Genomic DNA, 23,404 nt, shown 5'->3' with positions numbered 1-23,404 from the left:
ACATCACGTTACTTGCGACTAGTATGGAACGATATCACGTAAACGTAACAAGGCCTGTTGTCTGGAAAAGAAACCTTTTTGTTAACCTTGTGTATGACTGGAGCAAAAGTAGACTTCCGCAACTCTTTTAGCATGCAAATGCAAGAGCCAAACGAACAGCATGCCGCAAATATAGAGGAGTACCAAGTCTTCCCGCCCTATAGACTCCGAATTACCCCCTCGTCCCACGTGCCAAGCCCAAACTCCGTCAAGGTAGCAAGAATCACAGACCCAGAACTTTCCCAAATCAAATTAGGGGTATGATGCTGTCCATCTATGGCGCGGAAACCTCAAATTAACGCCTCTCAAGTGAACCCCTTATTGCTGTGCTTGCATGTTCGTTGTGTGGTGTTGTCAAATTTCAAAATAGGGAACCCCGCCGTACGGATGTATCGCTGTGCGCTGTGCGCTGTGCGGGTGTGTCGCTATACGGGAGTGTACCAAGGCGTCTTGGTGTGGTGTTGCGGGTTCAACAAACCCTTTAGGGCAATGCAGCAACGCTGCCCGCCAAAAGTGCGTAGTTGGCGAGCTTGAGAGACAAGACTCGCGATCGAGGGTAATCGGGGCTGATAATCATGCGACCGTCTTTATTGAAACCAACCTCGCCGAACGACTCGCTCAACTGCTCAAACTTTGCGTTTGGCCGGACTCGATTCAGCTCTGCCAGGATGTTGTCGCTCCAGACACCGGAACACCAGCCGTCTCTCAAGACAAAGTAGGGATTCAAGGGAGGGACGGGAGAGTCTGGGACTAGTTAGCAAGAACGGAATGCAAGAAGAAGAAGAAAAGCGAGACGTGACTTACCCAAGTCCACGAAGCGAATCCGCAGGTAGTCCAGAGCCTTGAGAGTCGACATGGAGTGAATGCCTGCCAACACAAGCATCTCGAACGAGTGAATAAAGTTCATGTCCTGAATTCCGCTGCCAGAATCGTGGAACTGAGGTACAGGCCGACAGCAATTCTTGACCGTTAGGTCAATCGTCTTGAGTCGTGTCGTTCTCGAATCCGATCTGATCGCCGCCATATTGAAGAAATTCTTGCAAACGCGGCCGGTGTAAGCCAAATGCTCCAGCGCGGGAGTTGCCTCGGCCAGCTTCGAGCAGAAGTGAACCTGGTTGGAAACCTTCATGTAGAATGGAGGGCACGTGAGCTCCCGCCGGTAGTCGCTTTCCAGGCACAAGTTGAGGTATGTGAGATTTGTGGGTAGTTTGGGTAGAATGCTGGCCATGCTCAGGTAACTCTTCGACTTGGGCTTGCTGTAGGAGCCGTGCCACTCGTTGAGGTTGGGGAGAGCTGCGAGGAAGGCTGAGAAATCCGAGTCTTCGCGCATCAGGTTCCACTGGCCTTTGGTGACCAAGGTACGAACCGAATGAAGGGTCGGCAGATGCCAGCCAGGGGGTCGCTTATGCCAACTGTGCTGTACCTTTGGTGCCTTCTTTCTTTCCCCTCCCTCGATAGTCAGGACACAGACGTCAGGAAGAGCCATCGAGACAAAGGTGAAGGCCTCTTCGAGGCTGCAGTTGTTTGCGGGGAGTGTGTAGGTCGCGTTTGTCAATCCGTCCATTGTTACCGTGGGAAGAGCAAGAGTAGTGCTCAACGCCAACGGACCGTACTTGGGCTGGAAGACTGGGAACCAGATCTCAATGTGCTTGACGTAGTGCCGGAGGTGGTTGTGTTCGCTGAAGTACATCATGGCCAGCTCTAGCGATTCGATAGTGGCCTTTATTTTGATGTGACGGTATAGGCGCTCTTGGATGAGGATCCTCCAGACGGGACTGACGAGAGCAAGTTCCGACAACTCCCTGCGTCGAGAATGGCGAAGTGCGGTTCCCCAACTTTTGGTCACACTCTGCATGCCGACCGAGCTCTTGGAGTTTGTGGATACTCGGTATCCGAAAAGGTGGTCGAGAATGCATTCGTGAATTTCGGCCGGTAAGTCATTCAAATTCAGGGAGGGCGTGACCTCGGGGGTCTCGAGAGTATAGGAAGGAGTGGTGATGCCCGGGCCTCCGTAGCCGTAGGCATCAACGTCGTCGGCCATCGGAGTGCAGCAATCCGAGTTCCGTTGATCGGGGTGTAAGAAGGGCGTGCTGCTTGGACGAGTCGGGGGCACGAATTCATTGCTCTTTGCCTGCTCGAGGGGTGGGCTTGATGGGCCGGGTGATACTGGGTTGGATGAGGTGTTGAGTATGGTTGAAAGGATGGAGGCAGAGGCTGTCATAATCGAGGTCAACTCTTCAGTGGCGTTGGCGTTGGCATGATAGTCGTCTCGCGACTGTCGCCTATCGGTACCGGAGGGGTCTCGGTCTCGGGGGACGTTGTTCGTGACGTTGGCGTCGTCGTCGGTTGAAGGAAAGGACTGTTCGACGCAAACGGACATGGTCGTCGGGGTCGAAGTGGGCGATTCTTTGGGTCGAAAAACTAAGATTTTCGGAGAGGGGAGGGTTGAAGCCGTTCCTAGATCATGGCCAGACGGGCTCTCTCCAAGGGGGGAAACGGGGGAGCGGCGGCGACGGCGGCGATAGCGGGATTGCTGATCAAGCGGAAGGGAAAAAAGGCGAAGGGAGATTGGCTCTGGGCTGCTTTGACGATGGTGGGGGAAATGAAGTGCCAATAATTCAGAGACCCTGGATAACGCAGACCGGGGGGGTCACAACAATGCTGAGCAGCTGTTTTGGTCGGCTGGCGGCCGTATTCGTCAGGTTGGTCCCAGTGGAAAGTAGCGCTGCGCTGGGGTCTCTTCGCTTCGCCCAAGCCACTTTACGCGGTCGGTCGCGTGCGCAGCAACAGGGAAACGGCCCAATGAGTGGAAGCGCCGATAAGAAGGACGGCGGCGGGAGGAGAGGAGACGATGGAGAGGAGAGCAGAGGAGGGGGTGGAGGCCAAGGCGGAGGGAGAGAATCGTATGGCTACCTGGTAACCAGGTGGTGAGGTGGTGAGAGGGCGAGAGACAGCGATGGAGTGATTGGTGGTAGACACACACACACAAACACACACATACACACAGTACGAGGTAGGTCGGGGTCCGGCGAAAGAATGGAAGTGTCGACTATTGACGACTGAGAATGCGACCTGAGGAGAGAGCCTGAGCAGATGATTTGGAGAAGAAGAGAGGGGAGCCCAGCAGTGACACGGTGATGGAAAGAAATGGGAAGAAGTGTCGTCGATAGGTGTTCGTAGAGAGAGGTTGGACTACGACAGAACGTGTCGTCGTAAAAGTTCGCCTTACAAGACGGGACAAAGAGAACAACAAAACTAAGAGGAGACAGAGGCAGAAGCAGAAGCAAAAGGTAGAATCTGGATGTGGAAGTGGAAAAAGGGTTTGTTGGTGTGTTGAATGCTGTGTGTCTGGAAATGAAACGAGTACCGGACAATTGGAAAATGGTCGAGCGGCCGGGGAGGGAAGGCAGGAAGGAAAGTGCTGCGCCTGCTGCACCTGTGCCTGCGCCTGTGTTCTGCGTTGCGTTAGGTGAGGCAGCGGTGGTGCGGGAGCGGTGCGGCTTGCGGGTACCGGTGTGGCACGGTAAGCCTAAAAGGTACTTTAGGTCTGCAAGGTGAGGACGGTCAGATAAAATAATAATAGGGGAGGTGACCCCGATTGAGGCTTGTTGTTATGCCACCAAAGTATGCCGTAAGGTAAGGTAAAGGCAATTAGTTACTGCAGTTTCGGTCTGCTGCTGCTGCTGCGTTGGTGAGGCAGGCGAACTGGCGACGGGGGTGGCGTGGTTTGCTTTCGTGTTTCCGCAGTGGACAGGCAGGTAGGCAGTGAGTTGAGTGAGGTGTGGCACAATAGAAGATTGGACGGACAGAATGTGGTAACGACTCCGTGGCGAGGTCGATAGACTGCCGGAAATACCTGACAAAATCCTTTCAACTCTCGCGGAGCCAGAGGAATGTACTTGCCGAATGGTCAAAAAAGGTCAAGAGGGCGAGGAAATTAATTACAGTCAATAATGAAGTGGTTTACTTCTGATGGATGGATACTCATTCCGCAAGTTATATTTATTGGCCGAAAAGAGGGGAAAGTAACATCAACAAGACAACTTTTTCCAAGGAAGCATGACAGCACAATGAAAGATGACGGCACCAACAGGATACACGGAACGGCAGTCGGTAGCTTATTTTCTCATTTACTGTCAGTCTCTACATATCCGCATACCTTAACTTACTGCCCCGGCCCAGACTTTCTATCAAATGCATGGATACCTATTCAACTCAAGGGACCTTATTTCAATCCCTTCGAGTGCCAGGTAAATATACTCGTAAAGGCGATGTGCAAGACGGCTGGATGCAATGGAAACACAAGGTTGAATCAAGGAATGAGGGTAAACCCTTTCCTTCTTTGCTGGATTTCTCTTTGATTCTTCTTCATTCGCGAGCACCCGGGCGACAGTTGCCGCAGTAAACAACCTTTCGAGGCCAAGAATGTACACAATATAATAAGCCTGACAGTCTAATTACCCCCCACCTTGATGCACATCAACCGACGGGACATGCGCGTGCAAAACCATATGAATGTCCCGTTTGGCTGGCTGGCCTGACACCGAATACCACCTTCACAGCGCGTTCAACGTCAGGGTGCATTGCAGCCCAGGACGTCAGAGTCAAGACGGGCTCACTGCCCACCTCGTGGATGAGACGTGCACAGCCGTCCCTGCGTGACGAGCTTCGAGGGGTAGAGTCAGTCCCATCGCATCATCTTCTTAGTTGCAAGATCGGGAGTGTAAATTGAGCCACTTTCTCGAGGTGTCTTATCGGTTGACCTTATCGCACAATCTCGGCTTATCGCTTCCCTGACAGTCACATGGTCGGGAGTCCACTTGCAAAATGCCCGATTTCATTGCCTACTTACCTCAGCAGGTACTTACAGTGAACTCAAGCAACGGAAAGACCGACGAAGTAACGACGTCGAGCCATAAGGTACATCCCACCTTTGACCGATGCATGAACTTAGAACCTGACAACGAACTGTGGCTTCATCACGTCATGGAAGTTTTTTTTGATCAAATACCTGAAGTCCCGACTTCACAGATATTACCACGACCTTTGCCATGGACTCAAGGCAATACACACTACCGACAACGGGCTACGCCTCCATCCAGTGTTGTTATCGTACGCCGTACAGCCACGGATCCTTGAGATGCCAACGTTACATATTAGTAGACGTTTAGAATTCGTCCACAGGGCCCAGACCAAGGTTCGGCATAACGACGACACAGCTGCAATTGAGTTGCTCGGGTAGGCTTCGTCAACCTTCCACCGTTTCAACTCGTTCTACAGCAAGCATGGCTGTTGCTGCGATCAACCTATTTTCTGAGCAAGAGGTCATGCGGAGGCTTTGAGTCAGCTCGGGGGGTCGGCAGAGTTTAACCTTGATTCCATGTCATGGCAAGTTGCAGTTGTACCGTAAGCTTGCCACTGAGGGTTTGATCCAGGCAACTGGCTGACCAAGCTACTACCTCGCAGATAACCGCGATCCGAGTCGTGGTCATCAGCATACTTCCCGATGACTATCAGATCGAATCCGGACCGGTCGTGTTGACAGCAATTCTCGGCAGGACTACCGACCTCAGCAATGCTGCATAGGGTACGAGAAGAGAGTGAAAGTCAGTACGACAGGCCATCACGTTACGGGCAGACGATGCGGGAGACATCTCTTTATCATTGCCGCAGACTGACTTTTGCAGGCTTGGCTGCAACGTCCAAGCATTTGGAATTTGAAATCAGCTTCGACCATCGCCAAGTCTGGACGCCAACTCTCAAGCGTACCTGAGTCAAACATCGTCCCAGGCGCGGATTTTGCATTTCGCATTCTTGATTGATCGTCCTCTCGGCGTAAACGCCCAGCAAAGTCTAACAATGTTATTGAAACGACACGTGTTGAGCCGTCGCAAGATTTTGCCGACGCCCTCATGCCAACCGCCTCAGAGCCTCTCGTTCGGATCACAGATCGCCCTGAGATGAAGCACCAGACCCTGCATTTTCGGATTGTGGAGGATAGCACGTGTCTCGACTCTTTTAATAGCAAAAGAAAGATTGACTTTCCAAGGCGCACGACGGATGAGCCGAATTCAGGGATGCGATGTCGCGGGGCTCTGCCCGGTGGGGGAGAGCCGAGACATGGCCAATGGCCACACCCGCGCGGTCGGAATGGCGGCGGGCAACGGAGATGATTTGGTCTGGAACCTGCCGCGGAAGCAGCTTCTTCACCGGCAAACGGCAAACGGCATGGCGACCGACCAGGCCTTTGGCGGCGGCTCCGAGCTGTCGCCATATTCACGCACTGATATCGAATCACAAACATGATCTACAGCATCTGCAAACATCGAATTGCGTAATGTGCTGCACTTTGACACCAGTACAGTGGAAATACGCCCTTACTGCGGCACCAAACGTCGGATGTGCGGTACGAGCTGCTTGCATCCCCAGAATTCGGTAACGTTTCTCGTACTCGAACGCGCACGCAGTGGTTCACTTCGAAGTTTTGTCAGCAGGATTACAATAAGCGAGGTGCAATAAGTAATGGAAGCATCCCCGAGAGCGACGTCCCAAAAGTCTTGGCGGTGTTCGAGCAGGGGAGCATCAACATGCCTATTCAACATCTCGAGACGAACAAGCGGAGAGAGACGCGCCAACTCCGGGACACGACAGCCTGATGATGGAAGACCGATGACGACTGATGGAGTTTGGAGTATGATCTTATTGAAACCTGCCAGGGCATCGAGAAACCCGCGCTGGTGACCATCACATTCGTGCGGTCGGAAAACACTCGTACCACAGACCGGCCCCGATAACGTTGAGGTGGTCTCAACTGTACCTGGGACAAGCGAAGGAGAGATGTATGGACCATCTGGTACATCGCATTGTAGCCAAGTCACAATGTTGATTCGATATTGCCTGCGGCTCTGGGCAATTCGATCTACAAACGGGCCAGCTGACAACTTGAGCCCTCCGTCAGGGATCGACAGGTACACACACACACACAACTGGGGCTAGCTGCAAGCCTAGCCAAGGAAATTTGGAAGTCACGGTCGAGATTTCAAGATTTCCGAAGCGCTGATCAATGCAAGTTGTTATTCCTATACCCGCTGTTCGGAAGGTGAGGAGCAGCATCCTTTGATTCGGAGACAACGGGAGCCCTACATACGCCGCGGCTCATCCTCGTGGGCCGAGTTACTGGTCCAACTTCCGACAATAACATCTTCCGGATTCCAGATTACCTTATTTCGGGTCTGGGATGTCATGGCGGATACGATGAGCTCACAAAGACCGGACCCGAGTCTAGAAGCAATCGATAATTCGATATCATCGAAGCGAAGAGACAAGCGAGCGATGTTTGTCTGCAGAGTCGCATCGTGTCGGGGGATGCGCCCCTCCTCGAATTTCCAAGTTCACGGCGGTGTCGGGGGCCGAAGTGGACTGATGGAGGAGGAGCCTAGGAGGGGGCTTCGTCGAATATCGCTTACCAACATCAACAGGCCGAAAGGTCCTGAGCATCGCAGCAGTTTGACGCTTGTTGGCGGTTTGTCCCACCAGCGCATCGAAGCCAACGTTGAGCACAACCGCAGGTCCACCCTGACCTGTCAAGACTCGAGAGGACTACCACGGTCCACGGTTCACAGGCAGGCAGAGGAACAACCAGCAAATGCATGCCTGTCTACTGCCTGTCATTCAGGTCGATACAGGGCAAATAGGCTAGATGTCAGCCGTACTTTGTTATTATGGGATGGGATGGCGGCGCAGGGGACCACGGGCGGCTGTTGAAGCAGCATTCGTCACCTCATCCGTCTTTCGCGGCGTCTCCAAGTGGCCCCTGTTTGGCCGGGGCCTCCCAGGCCAACCACGACTTGGGCGAATCTAAGACTGGCCTCATCCCTGCATGTCTCGAGACGCACGACTTGTCAAGGGCCGTCGATGTTTCATCCGTTGTCATGTCCAAGTCTACAGCCAATCAAATACGAATACAACCTCCACGCCGCGCCGTTTCAAAGTTCCCGATTGGGTCGTCACTTTTTCTGCTCGACGACATCCTCGTCGATGGCTTCGCCCTTGGCCCACGCTGCACGCACCACGCCTTCTCTGCCTTGGTGGGGGCAGCAGTTGAACCCCCTTTCAGCCGCGCGAGAAAAAAAAGAAATCAGCCCTTCGCCTCCATCATCGGCCTTGTCAATGTATACCACCCATGGACCATGGCATAATTATTGCTATCTATTAATCTATCTCAATCACAGTACCCTCACCGCTGGGAACCTCTCGGTCACTATCCTGTCTCTAGCTTTGCCAGGTTCTTTCATCCATCGGCTCGGTTAAGACTCATTGGCAGGGACGTGCCAGTCATGCTCTAGGGCTGGCCACATGCAGAAGGTATCCCAAAGTATTCGTATCGAGAGTCTGAGCATTGTGACAATAACATTGAGGATCCAAGGGATTATGATAATGGCATATTCGCGTATGACAAGGCGATCAACTGATGCGATGCAAGTCAGTCTTGCACAGGCACTGATGCAGCGGGGCCAAGCCTGCCATTACTCACGCACATTGTCGTCGACTTTACGGAGTAGACCGACGTTGGTTGCTATCCCTTCCAGATGGCGTGGTACGGCCAAACATTCCACAGTATCCAAACGGACGGGAAACGAAGCTGAAGCGCGCCGTCGTCAGCTATACGGTCAAAAGGAAGGTTGAAAGCGTACAGAAAGCACAACGTGAGGCTGCGGAATGCCCTCCCGCATCCCGAAAAGGCCGTATCGCTGCATCTTCAGCAGTCGGACTACCTAACAGTGACACTCGGTGGACCGTGTATTGTCTGCCTGTCTCCTAGGAAGGGGCTGTTTGGAGTCTCTGACTGGTTTCTAATCGCACGCTGAAAAGGCTTGGCTGTTAGACAAACCATACAATGTACAACCACGGGCAGGCAATGGTGCAGTAGTACACCACAGCCGTTGTGTGCGACTACGCGGATACAACGTCGAGTAACTCAGCCTTGGCCTTGCATAATCCTCATACGCATGCACAATAACGCAGCGCATGTCCGCCAGCAAGCCACCGCTATTCGTGTGAACCTGGGATCTATGGATCCCGAGAGCGCATGGGAGATCGCTCCATTCCGAGATGGGAGGCTCCCGAGATTGAACGAACGTGCGCGGCCTTTTTGGCTCCTCTCTCGTGCGACATAGCCTAAAAGATTGGCAACGCTGTCGACGCACGCCAGATTACGAAAGACATGCGGGAAATAATTAGAGGGAGTGGACGGTGCTTTATTGAGCTAAACTCCAAGGGGAGTATCTCTCGTCCGAGTCGTCTCTCAATCTGCTCATCCTCCCAAAGCGGAGACAACCATTCGAACTTTGAATCACCAGCAGGCACTGAGACTCTGAGACAGGCCTCCCGAACGAACTATGAATGCCACGATAGGTGTCAGAGTTCATCGCAGCCGGGCCTCCAGATTGAGTGCTAGATACCCTATCGAGCCGCGTTGGCAACGGCGGATAGAGTCGAAGCCGTCATGCGGATCGTGCGGGCAGCCCGCCGCTCTCACTTTCGCCTCATTTCGGGTCAGCGGGGTGGTTTGACCTTAATCGGCCCAGCGAACGAGTATACGCAGCTTCATTGTCCCGCCGTCCGCGGGCATTTGGCGTCTGCCACCTGCCAATTCATCTGAGGTGACCTATCCAATGGAGGTGTGCGTGTTCCCCAGCTCCCAGCTTACCTGAGCGATAGCACCAGCACCCCGAATGCCCTGGATTGGCATGCCGCATCACTGATCAATGGAGGGCGCCTCCCGTACCTTAGTACTTAGCGTTCGTAAAGTGCCCGCCTGCGTAGCGAGCCAGAAACTGGAGACTGACGACGACTGGTCCTTTAGGTTCCAAACACTGGACTGGACTGAACAGACCTGGCCAAGTGCATCCCATCCGTCCCAATTCCCTTCACCCAACTCCCCCTTCTCAGCCCTATCTTTCTCACCTCAATTTTTACCCCTCGCATCGCATCGCAAAGCCTGGCCTCGTCTCTTGCCGTCTCGTGCCCAACGACCTCGCTCCACACCCAGCTCGCCTCTTTGCAGGCCCCCTTTTCCCATCGCGACTTGATCCAGAGCTGGTTCTCGCCTAACCGTTCCCCTTCACCGCTCTGTTTCTCTGCCATCCGAGTACCCTCGTATCCATCATAGATACCCCCCCGGCCGATTAGTACCCCCTTTCGATTTCGCCGCTTCAATCTTCACACACATCACCAGCAATCATGGACCCCGAGGGAGCCAGCACGCCTGGCGAGGGCAGCCGCACCCAGCAGCAGGTCGACAATGCCATCCGCGCCATTCGCGAGAAGAAGCCCCTGCCCGAGATTGATTTCACCATTCATACCATGGAAGATGGCACCCAGGTCAACACCATGGAGCGAGTCTGCAAAGGTACGCTTGATGCTCCCGCTATTGCTTTGCCTCCGCCAGCCTCGCCGTCATCGCTGCGAATGTCTTCGTCTGGACCTTGTCTCCACGCAACCCAGTGACCTCAGCGCTAACTTGACTTCTTGCCACAGACGTCCAGGCCCCCGCCATGTTCACGCCCTCTGACGAGCAGTTCTTCGAGGACGAAACCCACACAAAGCCCAACATCAACTTCCTCAAGCAGCACTTCTACCGCGAGGGTCGCTTGACCGAGGAGCAGGCTCTATGGATCCTCAAGACCTGTACCGAGGTCCTGCGCGCTGAGCCCAACCTGCTCGAGATGGATGCGCCCATCACCGTCTGCGGTGACGTCCACGGCCAGTACTACGACCTCATGAAGCTGTTCGAAGTCGGAGGCGACCCCTCCGAGACGCGCTATCTCTTCCTCGGCGACTACGTCGACAGAGGCTACTTCTCCATCGAGTGCGTCCTGTATCTCTGGTGCTTGAAGATTCACTACCCCAAGACTCTGTGGCTGCTTCGCGGCAACCACGAGTGTCGCCACTTGACCGACTACTTCACCTTCAAGCTCGAGTGCAAGCACAAGTACTCCGAGGCCATCTACGAGGCCTGCATGGAGTCCTTCTGCTGCCTGCCCCTGGCTGCCGTCATGAACAAGCAGTTCCTCTGCATTCACGGTGGCCTGAGCCCGGAGCTTCACACTCTCGACGACTTGCGCAGCGTGAGTATACACTCGCCTCTGTATGAGGCTTATAGCTAACGATGTACCTCGCAGATTGACCGTTTCCGCGAGCCCCCAACCCAGGGCCTCATGTGCGACATCCTCTGGGCCGACCCTCTCGAGGACTTTGGCCAAGAAAAGACGAGCGACTACTTTTTGCACAACCACGTCCGCGGATGCTCCTACTTCTTCTCATACCCCGCCGCATGCGCATTCCTCGAGAAGAACAACCTCCTTTCCGTCATTCGTGCCCACGAGGCGCAAGACGCCGGCTACCGCATGTACCGTAAGACTCGCACCACGGGTTTCCCCAGTGTCATGACCATCTTCTCCGCGCCGAATTACCTCGACGTCTACAACAACAAGGCTGCCGTGCTAAAGTACGAGAACAACGTCATGAACATTCGCCAGTTCAACTGCACGCCTCACCCCTACTGGCTGCCCAACTTCATGGACGTCTTCACCTGGTCGCTCCCCTTTGTCGGTGAAAAGATTACCGATATGCTCATCGCCATCCTCAGCACGTGCTCAGAGGAGGAGCTCAAGGAGGACGCCACCCCGTCGTCCACATCCCCCGGCCCCATGTCGCCGCCCCTCTCCGGCGCCTCGCAGGATCCCGAGTCGATCGAGTACAAGAGACGGGCTATCAAGAACAAGATTCTGGCCATTGGCCGTCTCTCGCGTGTATTCCAGGTGTTGCGCGAAGAGTCGGAGCGTGTCACTGAGTTGAAGACCGTCTCCGGTGGCAGATTGCCTGCCGGTACCCTGATGCTAGGCGCCGAGGGTATCAAGAACGCCATCAACACATTCGAGGATGCTCGCAAGGTTGATTTGCAGAACGAGAGACTTCCACCCAGCCACGACGAGGTTGTGAAGCAGCAAGATGAGGACCGGAAGCAGGCGTTGGAGAAGGCGGCCGAGGATGCGGCCAATGACAAGAAGCTGCAGCAACTTTCTAGGAGATTGAGCACGTGAGTTGTGGTGCACCGCCCCTTGAAGTTTCTTTGACTGACACATTAGCAGCGACCGTAAGAGTCACAAGGGATGAGACGGCGATTACTTGGGGTAGAGGTGTTGGCGATAGAAGGCCCGCGGCGGATGATAGCACACTAGGGCGTCAAGGCTTGGTTTGTTTCAACAAATTAGCTCAGCTAGGAAAGCTGGCATACGAATACAATTAAAGCATTTCAACTTCACGAGGGTCTCTGGGGGCGTGTTGGGGGCGTGTTCTTGATTATGTGCTAAACCGTAGGCTATCGTGTGTACAGTGTAGGTTACATGATGGAGGTTTGACAGCGTAAGTCTGGGGTTTCGGGAGACCATGTTGATTATTTTACCACAGACCCCTGGCAATCTTCTCCAAGCTGGTGATAGATACTAAACCTCATGTTCCTCGAAGTGTTTTACATTCGCTTGCATTTGGCAGTTTTGTATACGGTGTCTCAGAGGACCAGGGAAACTGGGGAAACCAGACTTTCAAAAGATGGCGAGAATATTGGGTGGGCTATACGATCCGTCAGCCAAGACGCAAACCAGACTTCGACAACTCCAAGTCAAACGGGGTACTCTTGATCTCACCTCGCGACACCGCCGGGGACATTGCACGGCTCGCTCACGACGAAGAAGCTCCACCTCTTTTCGCGCTTACACTGCGCCGCCAGCGCTTCCAGGTCGAAGAGCTCGCCGACGGGCATGCCCCAGCCGGCGAGGAGGACCTCGTGCATCCAGTGCTTCGGGTCGCGGTGGGGCCAGCACTCGAAGGACGGCTGGTCGCCTGCCACGGCGGAGAAGTTGGACCAGACCCAGCGGAGGGTCTCTTCGGATTGGGCTACGCCGGAGAAGGTCTGCGGGCTGGCGGCGAGGTGGTCGGACAGGGTTGAGGGGGGGAGGGAGGCGTGTGTTGCTGTGAAGCCTGTCGTTTTGTTGTTTAAGTCATGTTCTCGTGAGAGAGTTGTGATGTGGGGAGAGAGGGACGTGGTATGGGGACAGGGGGCGAGAGGAGACAAAACAGAAAAGAGAGAGAGAGAGAGGGAGAGAGGAGGGAGATACCTGTACGGGTGATGAGTATGTCACCAAATTTGATCTCGGTGCCCTGCGCCTTGAGGCAGGCCTGGAGATCCGCGACGGGGATGGAGTCGCGCGCAAAGGGGTCGTAAGGCATGTTTTGCTCGAGGCGCCAGGTGTGGTAGTCTACGAGGACGCCTCTGCCGACGATGCCGTGTTTCTGCCAGGCTTTTTCTGGGATGTCAGCACACTGTTGGAACCCAAGCACGCCGTGACAGGCGCACGGGGGTTAGACTCGACGCTCGACAGAGCTAAAATGAAGAAGCAATCGGGAGCGCAGGGGAAATCGAGAGAGATGGTTTTACCTTGGATCCCATTCACGGTCGACCGCCTCCCCTCCTCGTCCACGGCGTGGACCTCGTCCATGGAGACGCCGTTGTAGAACTTTTCTTCCTTTTGGTACCCGAAGTGCCGGAGGCCGTCCCACTGCGACGACGACTGCGAGTTGAAGGTCCACTCGTCGTCGTTTACGAAGCGCGGGTGCTTGCGGTAGAGGTCGTGGTGGAAGGCGCGGCGGTTGAAGAAGGGGGCGGATTGGGCTGTCAGGGGCCAGTTGAGGGAGACTCTGTGCGGTCCCGTCAGTTTTTATTTCCCCGAGATTCCATCATCTCGCATCTCATGAATCCCCTTTTCTTCACATGGTACAAGGTTTGGGTATCGTGGACTTCACGTGGAGGAGGACGACGATGGCGATGTGCTCAGATGGTCAGGTTTACCTCGCGCCCGTCTTGATCTCCTCCCTCGCGGCAGCAGCGACGCGCTCGTCGGTCAACCTGTTCAGCGTCCCCAGCTCGTCCTTGTCGCCGTAGAGGCCCCAGGCCGAGAAGCGCGGGTCGTCTTTGCCGAGGGGCAGCGACTCGAACGGCGGGATGCCGTTTTCGTCGAGGGCGAATTTGGAGTCTGCGGGGGCCATTGTCTCTTCGTCTGGTTTAGAAGAGGTCTGTGTGAGTTGGTTGCCGAGCTGTTGGAGGCGCTTCATTGCCATTTCTCTGGTCTTTTTTTTTTTTCTTTCTCTCTTCACCTATTTTTCGAGTCTGAAGTTCTGCAGGATTTGGAAGTGCTCCAAGCTTGGTTATGTTTGGTCTGCGACAGGTTCGTTGATTCGATGGGGTAGGTGATGTTATCTCGGCTTGGAGCTCATGCAGGTGTTGCTTCTCCGCACTTGTGTGAGGCAATCCGATTGTCATTGAGGAGTTGGCGTAGCAGACCGTCATCCGGTCTCTTATTCCCGGGGGCTGGACAACATCGTCCGGGAGAGGGGGTGCCGTAGCGCAACGCAGGATGCATGCCGGTGTTGGCCAAACGTTGCCCCTGCGATTGGCCAGCGGTGATGATGCGAGGAATTCGAAGTTCCTGTGAACGAAGTCTACGACAGCACCGGTGGGGCTTACGCGATGGTGGACGAAAGATGAGCAGCAGTCCTCTGGTGTGTACACTCGGTGCGGATGAAAACCGGCGCCGGAAACGAAACAGGGCGCGAACTGCAATGCCTTGCTTGCAATAACGTGTGATTCAAATTCTGATGCTGACCATATCACCTCTATCTACCCATCTATCCTAGTTTCCCTTCAACTTATCCCAAAACGAGCTGGGGGCCTTTTCGACCGGGGGTGACAGGATGATCGTGTTCCAAACGATCTCGCCGTCAATGTATAGGTTGTACTTGAGAGAGCTCTGCTCGCCCTCCGCTAGGTTCTCAATGGTCAAAGAGCCAAACTTGGAGTTGCCAGAGTGGATGTACCTATGCCTGTTAGTATCGTACCTTGAATGTTCTGCGACTGCACTTACTTGAGAGACACATCCTCGTTGTCGGTCTGTCTGTAGCTTGGCAACGGTGATGCAAATTGGTTCAGCGGACTGCACGAGAACTCGTATGCGGCGGCGCTCTCAGGCCATCTTCCATCGGCGGGAGGGGGAAACTTGGTGGCCGCAAACTCGTGGCGATCGCCAGAGACGACGACAACACCAACGCCCCTGGCGCCAGCATCCCACATGGCCTCCAAAATCTTGCGACGCTCCACCAGGAAACCTCCCCACGTATCCTTGCGGTTGATGGGCCAGTTCTTGGTCAGGGGAATCGACGAGGCAACAATCTTCCATTTGACCCCCTTGGGCTCAGGCCGGTTCAGCCAGGCGAGGAAGTCCTCCAGCTGCTCAGCACCCAGCATCGTCTTCTCCGGGCTGTCGGAAGGAACGTCATTGTCGGATCGGTACGAGCGCGTGTCGAGCATGAAGAAGCTCGCGGGGCCCTGGACAAACTCAAAGTAGGTGGCGCCCTGTCTGCGGAGGTTTGTGGTCCCGGCAACGCGAGCGGGAGGCGGGTTGGCCAGCTCCTGGTAGTGGTGCCACGGCTCGATTGCGGCCCGGTACACGCCAGTGGTGTTTGACGACCAGTCGTTGCCGATTTCATGGTCATCAAGAACGTGAATCCAGCTGAGATTCTGTCCTACGGGTGCCCAGTCCGGCGAGGCGTAGACGTGACGGTACTTTTGGCGGTAGTCCTCCTCATTCTTGCCCTGGCGTTTGGGTACGTCAATGTAGATGAAATCGCCCAAGAAGAGCATGAACTGCGCCTGCAGACTAGGTAAGACCCTCGCCAAATGGCGCATGCCGGGAATCGCCAGGGCGTGCTCCAAGGGGTTATACGGAAAGCGTGGCAGGATGCACGAAGTCGACAAGAAGGTGAACTTGTTGTCGTTAAAGGTCGACATCTGCCCAGCTCTAGGCGGGGCCACGAACTCGCCGCTGTGGTTGTTGGACGTGCGCCACTCATAAACTCTCTGCTGGGAGTGCTTCAGGGGCACGGTCAAGGTTGTCGCAAAGTCGGTCGTGTTGTCGGTGAATCTCAGCCCGCCACCAAGCTGCCACATGGGGTTGTCAAAGGGTGGCTGCGGGTCCTTGATGTGAATCTCGAGCGTAACGGGCATCTTGGCCTGGTCGGGTTCGCGAATGACGAATTTTGCCTCTGTCGGAGAGACATAGCCAAGACGCACAAAGGAGAGGTCGTCGACCGGATGGTACTGTCGAACGCGGAATAAGAAGTCGGCCGTCATTGCGACCAAGGCCAAGTTGATCAGGAAGGTCAAGATGGAAAGAATAGGGCTGGTCGAGCTCGGTGTTCCCGCCAGGAGCGTCTTTAGTGGACTGGACTTTTCTGTAACGACGATAGTCTCTTCGACCCGGATCTCTTCAGCAACGACATGGCCGTTGGTGGCGCCGCCGACATCCTCGGTAACAGTCTCTTTGACCGTCACGTCCACGTCGTCCTCCACGACATCGTACTTTGGCTCATTAATGTACCCAGATACGAAGGAAGGCACAAAGACTGCAAAGAGTGCGAATATGCTCATGGGCACAGCAGCCTAGACCAACCATGATCAGCACGATGCGCCAAGCCTGGACATTCAAACGCTCGGGAATAAGTGGAACTTACTGGGCCGGGGAACTAAAGTTGCATCCAATGATTAGCGACCAATTGTTAAAAGACAAAGTTGAAGAACCTACCCATCGCAGAAAGAGGTACGAGACCGCTCTCAACGCGATTGAGGATGTGGTGGCGATGCGCGTCTGAACCGCCATGACGCCGAGAGCTCCGTAGTGGGTAGATGTTGGAACTTGCAGGTTGTAGATGCGAAAGATTGAACTGGTGGAGGAATAGTGGAATTAAATAGTTTGCAGGGATCGTCTACGAAAGAAAAAAAAGGCAAGAGCTGCTCCCCTTGCAGCTGGGTATTGAAGAGAAAGGACGAGACAATGGAAGAAGGTTTGATAGAATGTGCAGGTGGTACTCCGTGGACCTGCCCTGCCAGAGGGAGGTGGAAGCTCTGCCAGACGTGACGTGACAGCTGAGCTGACTTCTGAAGAGATGAGGTCACTGATTGATGATATGCCCCGTAGGCGCTGAAACACCGATAACAAGCCACCTCCCGTTGCATGTGAGCGTGGCTGGTGAGGGAGCTGTTGCTGCTGTGGGGACAGTGGACTGGAGGTGCAAAGGTGCCACCTTGCTCTCCCGCAGCGCTGCCGCTGGCCCGTGCGTGCTCCCAAGGGGCGTAGCGGCGCCAATTTTCCGCGCCGAACTTTCAATCGTGGCCCGTTCTAAGTGACCCTTTTGGCGACAGCTTGTCCAGAATCCCCTGCTTCACGAGTCGACGAGAGATACCCTCACGCGCCCACCCAGGACTCTCCCCACGCAACAACACATCATGAGGGTGTCCGCCATTGCCTGCGGGCTTTTCGCCTGCTTCGTTTCCCAGGTCGCTGCCACGGCATTGACCTACAAGCTCCACGCCAACGAGAAGGCCTGCTTCTACGCCAAGACCCAGAAGGATAACGAGAAGATTGCCTTTTACTTTGCCGTGCGTTCACCACCACTTCAAAGTGCTGCATCAAGCTAACAGCGATGCGTAACAGGTCCAATCCGGTGGTTCTTTCGATGTCGACTACACCGTCACCGGCCCGGGCAACAAGATGATCCTCGATGGAGCCAAGGAGCGCCAGGGCGACTTTGTTTTCACGGCCCAGCAGATGGGCGACTACGAGTTCTGCTTCAACAACGAGATGAGTACCTTTGCCGAGAAGTTTGTCGACTTTGAGATTGCCGTACGCTCCCGAATAACTCCCAACCCAAGCTCTACTGACCCATGCCAATCCAGGTCGAGAACGAGGTTCGCGCTCAGCTTCCCGCCAAGCAGGGTGCCTCTCCCGAACAGCACTCCACCCTCGAGGAGACCATCTTCAAGCTCTCCGGCCAGCTCTCGACCATCTCGAGAGGCCAGAAATACTTCCGCACCAGAGAGAACCGCAACTTCAGCACCGTCCGCAGCACCGAAGGCCGCATCATCAACTTCAGCATGATCCAGTGCGCCCTCATCGTGCTTATGGGAGCTCTGCAGGTGTTTATCGTTCGCTTCTTCTTCCAGGGCGCGCGCAAGGGCTACGTATGAACGGCGCAACGAACCAAAAAAGTTTATTCTGGATTTCATCGCGGCGCGGGGTAAAAGGAGTCACCAGGGACTCGTGTATATCACAAGTAAAAAGAGACTTGATGTGGTTCACGGAATGAGATATCTACGACGATCAAAATTCAGCGCTGTTGTCATGAAGAAGGGAGTCTGCGGGTCGACTGGTCCGTAAATGGGAGCCTCGGAGCACATGTAGCACCGGTACCGCTAGTGGACTTGATGAATGGTTTAATGAGTGTTCTCCCTAGAGTCGAGGTTCTTTGTGACGAGGCTGTTGCCATGATGTGTTTGCCTGCAGGTGTCGGGGCCGAGAGCTTGAACGCTTTCAAGGCCCGACGGACCAACAGGTACTATATGCGACGTCCCGCCAGGCCACACTTTCCCAAATGCCAGCCATTGCCTTTCCTCGCACACTACTCTTCCACCAAACTTTCGGACCTACAGCTGTCGCAGTTGTGCTAGAGACATTGATAGACGGCGTCAACCACTGCCATCCTGAGTGAGCTGTCGGCGACATTTGATTGGCTGAATCTGTGGCTCGTGCACAAGCCACGGCAGGCTGCAGGTGGACCCGCAGTGGTCTGCCCAGCTTGGGCTTGAGCTTCACGAGCTGCGATAGCAACGGTAGCCTCGCGTGCGACCTGTGTAGGTCCTTTCTAGCGACTTTGCTCGGACATATCGCAACCTCACGCGCGCATCCTCCAAAGATCAGCGATACTTATGGACCCGAAACCGCATACGCCAGCCCAATCCGCCGCGCCAACGAGCACCTCCAAAACAACACACCACCTCTGCTGAGGTGGATCGCGACTCGTCAATGCCGAGGGACTCGCGCCGCAGCTCCAAAAACCCAAAAAAGCACAAGGAACAGCCAAAGGAGGAATGGTACATCATTAAGGATATCCTACAAGAAAGGCGAAACGGCTCGAATATTGAATATCTCGTCGATTGGGAAGACAACCCGGAAACCGGCGAGCGATACCGTCCCACGTGGGTAAGTCTAAGTGCCCCCCCCCTTGTTTATCGGAGCGATTGTTAACTCCAACCAGGCCCCAAGCAAGGACGTCACCTCGAAAGCGATATTCGATTGGAGAAGGAAACTCGATTTGGTCTATCAAGAGGACGGCACCGCGCCAGCAGGAGAGCCTGTATTGCGGGACGTCCGAGGTGTAGCACAGCAGGGCTCACCGGCGCGTACTCCGTCCACCAGGTCGATCGACAGTAGCCAGCCCGTGCAGACGGCAAACAGACGCAGGAGATCGCAGTCTAGGCAGTCAGAAGATCTGCAGAATCCGGACTCGGACAACGACTCGAACCCACCTCAGCAGAAGCGGTACCCTAGTGAGGTTCCTTCCCTGCTGTCGTCGGCATCAGAGGTTGATACCGACGCTGCCTCGGATGTTGTATACAACAACACCACGGCCAGCTTCTTCGTGGCGATTCCCTCCAAAGTAGATCGCGACTTTTCAGAATACATTAGTATATCCGACTCGCGAGGGTCAACGTCGCTCAGCTCACAGCCCATCTCGGCCCTTGAAGACGAAGACAGCCAAGTAGTCATCACCGAGGGCCTCAGTCAAAGGACGATCCCCGATTCTCAAGAGTACTCAGCATTCGATACCCAGGACTCGCCGTTCTCCAACAGACAAGGGGCCTCGACAAGCAACAAAGGGGACGCCTGTGTCGAGCGTGAGATTCCGGATTCGCAAAAGCAGTCTAGCCTGAGGACCTCCCTGAGTAAGTCTACGGATTCCCAGGCCCGATACCTCAGTCCAGCGGATCACCGTTCACACTTCTTTGTGCGTCGGACACCCTTGGAGTCGCCTCACCCGGCATCTCAGAATCACCCACCGGAGCCGGTGTCGTCGGGTTACATCCCTTTGACGCAGAACAGCCCTGAACCAAGCCAGGGCCCAAGCTTTGACCTCGACCAAGCCTCACCTTTTAATCGGCATTCCGCCGTAGAGCCTGCAGCATCGCACCCACCTCGACGCGCCTCACGTGAACACGACTCCCTTCCTTCAGTCTCTGATAGGTCAATTCCATCTCATCAGATCGACGACCTGCGCGCAGTCGAGCAGGCTGAAAACTCCGCCATTGGAGACTATCCCCAGGACTCGCAGCCTACCAGGACGCCCATTTTCCTCACCCAGCCTGCCTTTGATTTCGACACCTCGACTTCTCAAGCAACTTCATCAGCGAAGAGCGCCTCCAGTAAGTCGCAACAACAGACCGAAAATCAGGAGTGGGCGACTGAGCAAGTCATTGCTTGTTCTGATACACGCCCCAGCCAGAACACGCAAGCTGCTCAAGTCGTTCAACCTCTCCTGGATATTTCCGCAAGCCAGAGCTCCACGGAAGAGCCTGTGGTCCCTGATACCGTCCGTCGAAGACCTTCGCGCATACGCTTCAGTCCCACAGTCGCCAGTTCAGGCTCGCCTCCATCACAACGCGACGAGGACGAGGTTTCCGAGGCCGACAGTTTTCAGACTTGCTTCGAAAGACGGTCACTCCCCCCTCATCCCTCATCATCCAACAAGTCTCAGGGCTCTGACCGGCCGCTGAGTCTACCTCCAGCCATGGACACTTCGGGCGATGAACCACTCTCGGCGATAGAGGAGCTGATGAGGATCCAAGAAGCTGCGTTGCAAGGCACATTAGGCGAGGCAGGATTGACGAGTCCGACGACTGAGTCGGCTCAAATTCGTCACGATGACCCCTCTCTGGTCGCGGATCTTGCATTCTCAGCGCCCATGGATCATCCATCCATCCAAATCAACTCGCAGCCGCCTCTCACAGGAAACTGGACCATGGGAGAGCCAGTCACGTCGTCTACAGATATGCCTGGACTTGCCGGCGCCCCGGTCGAGCCGGCGATGGAGCCTCTGATCCACGAAGAGCACCAAACTGCTAGCATGGGAGACATCTTTCCCAGCAATCTCATGCCACCTGAAGCAGCCGAGCAGCTTCCCATCACCATATCCCCCTCAGACATTAGCAGATCAGTCGAGCCCGAGGAGGCATCGAACACACTTCCTCAGCCCGAGGACCATCCTATGGATATGCTGCCGGAAGACCAGACCACCGCAGGCGACCAAAGCACTGTCACTTCGCCGGACATTGAAGAGCCATACCTTTCAGGTCCCCCTACGACCGTGGACCAGAGCGAATACTTGGTTACGCTCTCGTTTCCGGCCAACATTCGCCCCCTGTATCGGAGCACCATCAAGTCCTATCGCAATATGATTGAGCAATTCACCAAGGATATGCAGTCCGAGGAAGACATCCCCGATAAAACCGCTATAGAGTCTATTGGCAAAATGTTCAGCCAGCTTCGCGACATTTGCGACATGCCCGCGCCTCTCGACGGTGACTCGATTGATGCCTTGTCCGCAGAAGACCTCAAGAAGCATGCCATGGGCACCAATAGCAAGTTTTTCTTTGTGGGCCGATTCCTCGAGCGACTCCAGACAAGCCACAAGAAGATACTCATTCTTGCGCGTGATATCAACGTCATCGGGTACCTCGAGGCTATCGTCGGCACCGGGGATATGGCATACTCGCGAAAGGGGTTGCATGAGCTGGAAAGCCAGGATGAGCATTCTCTGCTCGTCGTTCTCGTGCACTCCGAGCAGGCTCTCGTCGATGACCTAAGCGACTTTGACGTCGTCATTGGATTCGACAATGGCATTTTGCAGACAGACCTCCTTGATCAATGGGGCAAGATGAACGGGAAGAAGCCAATGTTGCTGAGGCTCACGACGACGTGCTCTATCGAGCACCTGGAGTTACTGTTGCCGGCGGATTTCACGGGCTTGGTACGACAGAATGCGCTATGCATCGCCGTGTGCCAGTCAAGAAAGATGAGCTATCTTGACGAAAGAGATAACCAGGGCGTCATGATTGATCACTACGCAGTTTCGTTTGCCAATCAGGCAATCCTTCCCGACCCCGGCTTCGACTGGGACCCTGAGCTTATCCCCTCCTCTGTTCTGGACTTGTACTCGAGCAGCCAGCCCGAGAGCCAGGCGGAGGAGCCGACCCGCAAGCGCAAGACTGTGAGTTGCCCTTTTGTGGTACAGAATCAGTGCTAATCAGGTGCGTAGGATGGCGAGCAGCAGCAAGCTGTCAAACGCCTTCGGGTCAGCCCGCTCCCTGGACAAGATCCAGGAGACATTGACGCAGCGGTTAGCAGTCAGTTGAATCCTCGACCGTCACAGCTGCACGTCCAGACGACCCAGGAGCATCTGGACACTCTAACGGATAAGGTAGGGAGCGTTGGCACGGCTCAACATTACAGATTGCTAACGGAGTATCAGGTGTCCGAACTCGAGCATCAGCTAGAGGAGAAGAACAGCATGGAGTCCAATCTCCGGAAACAGGTCATCAATCTCTCCAAGAGGGTCAAGAGCTACGACGAGACCACCAACTCCATTCAGGCGGCACACATGGCGTCGCTTCGGGAACGGGCCAAGTTCGAGGCTGAGCGCGATGAAGCAAAGAGAAAGGAGGAACAGGCCCTGGAAAAGAGCCGCGAGTGGCAAGAAAAGGCCCAGGCTTTCGAAGAGAAGTTAAAGGTCAAGAGCGCCACTCTCGAAGAAGCCCTCGTCAACGCCGGCTCCGTCGCGACGGAGACGTTTAAAGAGAAGACGGCAGAACTCGAAAAGGCCTTGGCCAAGGTGGCAGAGCTCGAGAAGAAGCTCGAGAGCCGGGACGGCGAGCTAAGCTACGCGAGAGACGCGTATCAGACGGCCAACCATTCCAACAGCGAGCTCTCTCGCGAGAACCGTGAGCTCAAGGAACAGGTGGCCGCGATGCAATCGTCAGTCCCGGGTAACCTCGCGCAGGTCCTCAACGTCACGGCCAACGCCGGACAGCAGGTCAAGGAGATGCAGAGGCAGATTGTCGAGACCAAGGCCATCACCAAGGACCGCGAAAAGGAGCTCGCACGCGTGGAGAAGGAGCTGCGGGCGCTCAAAAACGGACGCAGGGAGACGAGGCAGCAGAGCGTGCCCCGAAGCCCGCGGCTGAGCGTCATGAGCCCGCGAACGGGACGCGCTGCTGGCGGTGGTGGTAACGGTGGTTCGGCTAGTCGAGGGACGTCGCCTACGCCGCATGAATCTGGCGGCGGTACGCCCGTTGCGGGTCTGCAGTTTTTTAATAACTCGGCCAACAACAGGTGGCCCCATTTGCGGGATTGAAGACGTG

At 55.1% G+C, this 23,404-nt stretch overlaps 9 protein-coding genes across 9 annotated transcripts; 6 read left to right on the top strand and 3 right to left on the bottom strand.

The window, feature by feature from the left end:
- Positions 1-520: 520 nt before the first annotated feature.
- CABS01_07715 (uncharacterized protein) lies at positions 521-2,419 on the bottom strand (the record flags this gene model as incomplete). Its single annotated transcript, XM_060541077.1, has 2 exons — positions 521-783; positions 844-2,419. The coding sequence occupies 2 exons, from the start codon at positions 2,417-2,419 to the stop codon at positions 521-523; spliced, it is 1,839 nt and encodes a 612-aa protein (XP_060402577.1).
- A 278-nt stretch (positions 2,420-2,697) lies between these two features.
- On the top strand, positions 2,698-2,970 carry CABS01_07714 (uncharacterized protein; the record flags this gene model as incomplete). The annotated part of the gene is made up of 1 exon (XM_060541076.1): positions 2,698-2,970. The coding sequence occupies one exon, from the start codon at positions 2,698-2,700 to the stop codon at positions 2,968-2,970; it is 273 nt and encodes a 90-aa protein (XP_060402576.1).
- Positions 2,971-6,099: 3,129 nt separating this feature from the next.
- Positions 6,100-6,345, top strand: CABS01_07713 (uncharacterized protein; the record flags this gene model as incomplete). Its single annotated transcript, XM_060541075.1, has 1 exon — positions 6,100-6,345. One exon carries the CDS (start codon positions 6,100-6,102, stop codon positions 6,343-6,345), a length of 246 nt encoding a protein of 81 aa, XP_060402575.1.
- Positions 6,346-7,953: 1,608 nt separating this feature from the next.
- On the top strand, positions 7,954-8,349 carry CABS01_07712 (uncharacterized protein; the record flags this gene model as incomplete). The annotated part of the gene is made up of 1 exon (XM_060541074.1): positions 7,954-8,349. One exon carries the CDS (start codon positions 7,954-7,956, stop codon positions 8,347-8,349), a length of 396 nt encoding a protein of 131 aa, XP_060402574.1.
- Positions 8,350-10,281: 1,932 nt separating this feature from the next.
- CABS01_07711 (calcineurin-like phosphoesterase) lies at positions 10,282-12,216 on the top strand (the record flags this gene model as incomplete). Its single annotated transcript, XM_060541073.1, has 4 exons — positions 10,282-10,450; positions 10,579-11,168; positions 11,223-12,139; positions 12,192-12,216. The coding sequence occupies 4 exons, from the start codon at positions 10,282-10,284 to the stop codon at positions 12,214-12,216; spliced, it is 1,701 nt and encodes a 566-aa protein (XP_060402573.1).
- Positions 12,217-12,644: 428 nt separating this feature from the next.
- Positions 12,645-14,217, bottom strand: CABS01_07710 (uncharacterized protein; the record flags this gene model as incomplete). Its single annotated transcript, XM_060541072.1, has 5 exons — positions 12,645-12,672; positions 12,747-13,080; positions 13,218-13,400; positions 13,457-13,797; positions 13,949-14,217. 5 exons carry the CDS (start codon positions 14,215-14,217, stop codon positions 12,645-12,647), a joined length of 1,155 nt encoding a protein of 384 aa, XP_060402572.1.
- A 572-nt stretch (positions 14,218-14,789) lies between these two features.
- Positions 14,790-16,811, bottom strand: CABS01_07709 (PhoD-like phosphatase; the record flags this gene model as incomplete). The annotated part of the gene is made up of 4 exons (XM_060541071.1): positions 14,790-14,973; positions 15,021-16,594; positions 16,666-16,677; positions 16,737-16,811. The coding sequence occupies 4 exons, from the start codon at positions 16,809-16,811 to the stop codon at positions 14,790-14,792; spliced, it is 1,845 nt and encodes a 614-aa protein (XP_060402571.1).
- A 174-nt stretch (positions 16,812-16,985) lies between these two features.
- CABS01_07708 (emp24/gp25L/p24 family/GOLD) lies at positions 16,986-18,178 on the top strand (the record flags this gene model as incomplete). The annotated part of the gene is made up of 5 exons (XM_060541070.1): positions 16,986-16,995; positions 17,130-17,265; positions 17,413-17,590; positions 17,646-17,834; positions 17,888-18,178. The coding sequence occupies 5 exons, from the start codon at positions 16,986-16,988 to the stop codon at positions 18,176-18,178; spliced, it is 804 nt and encodes a 267-aa protein (XP_060402570.1).
- An 835-nt stretch (positions 18,179-19,013) lies between these two features.
- On the top strand, positions 19,014-23,397 carry CABS01_07707 (uncharacterized protein; the record flags this gene model as incomplete). The annotated part of the gene is made up of 4 exons (XM_060541069.1): positions 19,014-19,190; positions 19,246-22,254; positions 22,303-22,464; positions 22,516-23,397. The coding sequence occupies 4 exons, from the start codon at positions 19,014-19,016 to the stop codon at positions 23,395-23,397; spliced, it is 4,230 nt and encodes a 1,409-aa protein (XP_060402569.1).
- Positions 23,398-23,404: the final 7 nt, after the last annotated feature.

This window comes from Colletotrichum abscissum (genome assembly GCF_030869225.1).
Source record: "Colletotrichum abscissum strain IMI 504890 chromosome Unknown Scaffold_17.1, whole genome shotgun sequence".
In the NCBI taxonomy this organism is placed as follows: Eukaryota; Fungi; Ascomycota; class Sordariomycetes; order Glomerellales; family Glomerellaceae; genus Colletotrichum; species Colletotrichum abscissum.
Note: the sequence above shows the minus strand (reverse complement) of the source record. Positions and strands in the feature narration are given on the sequence as shown.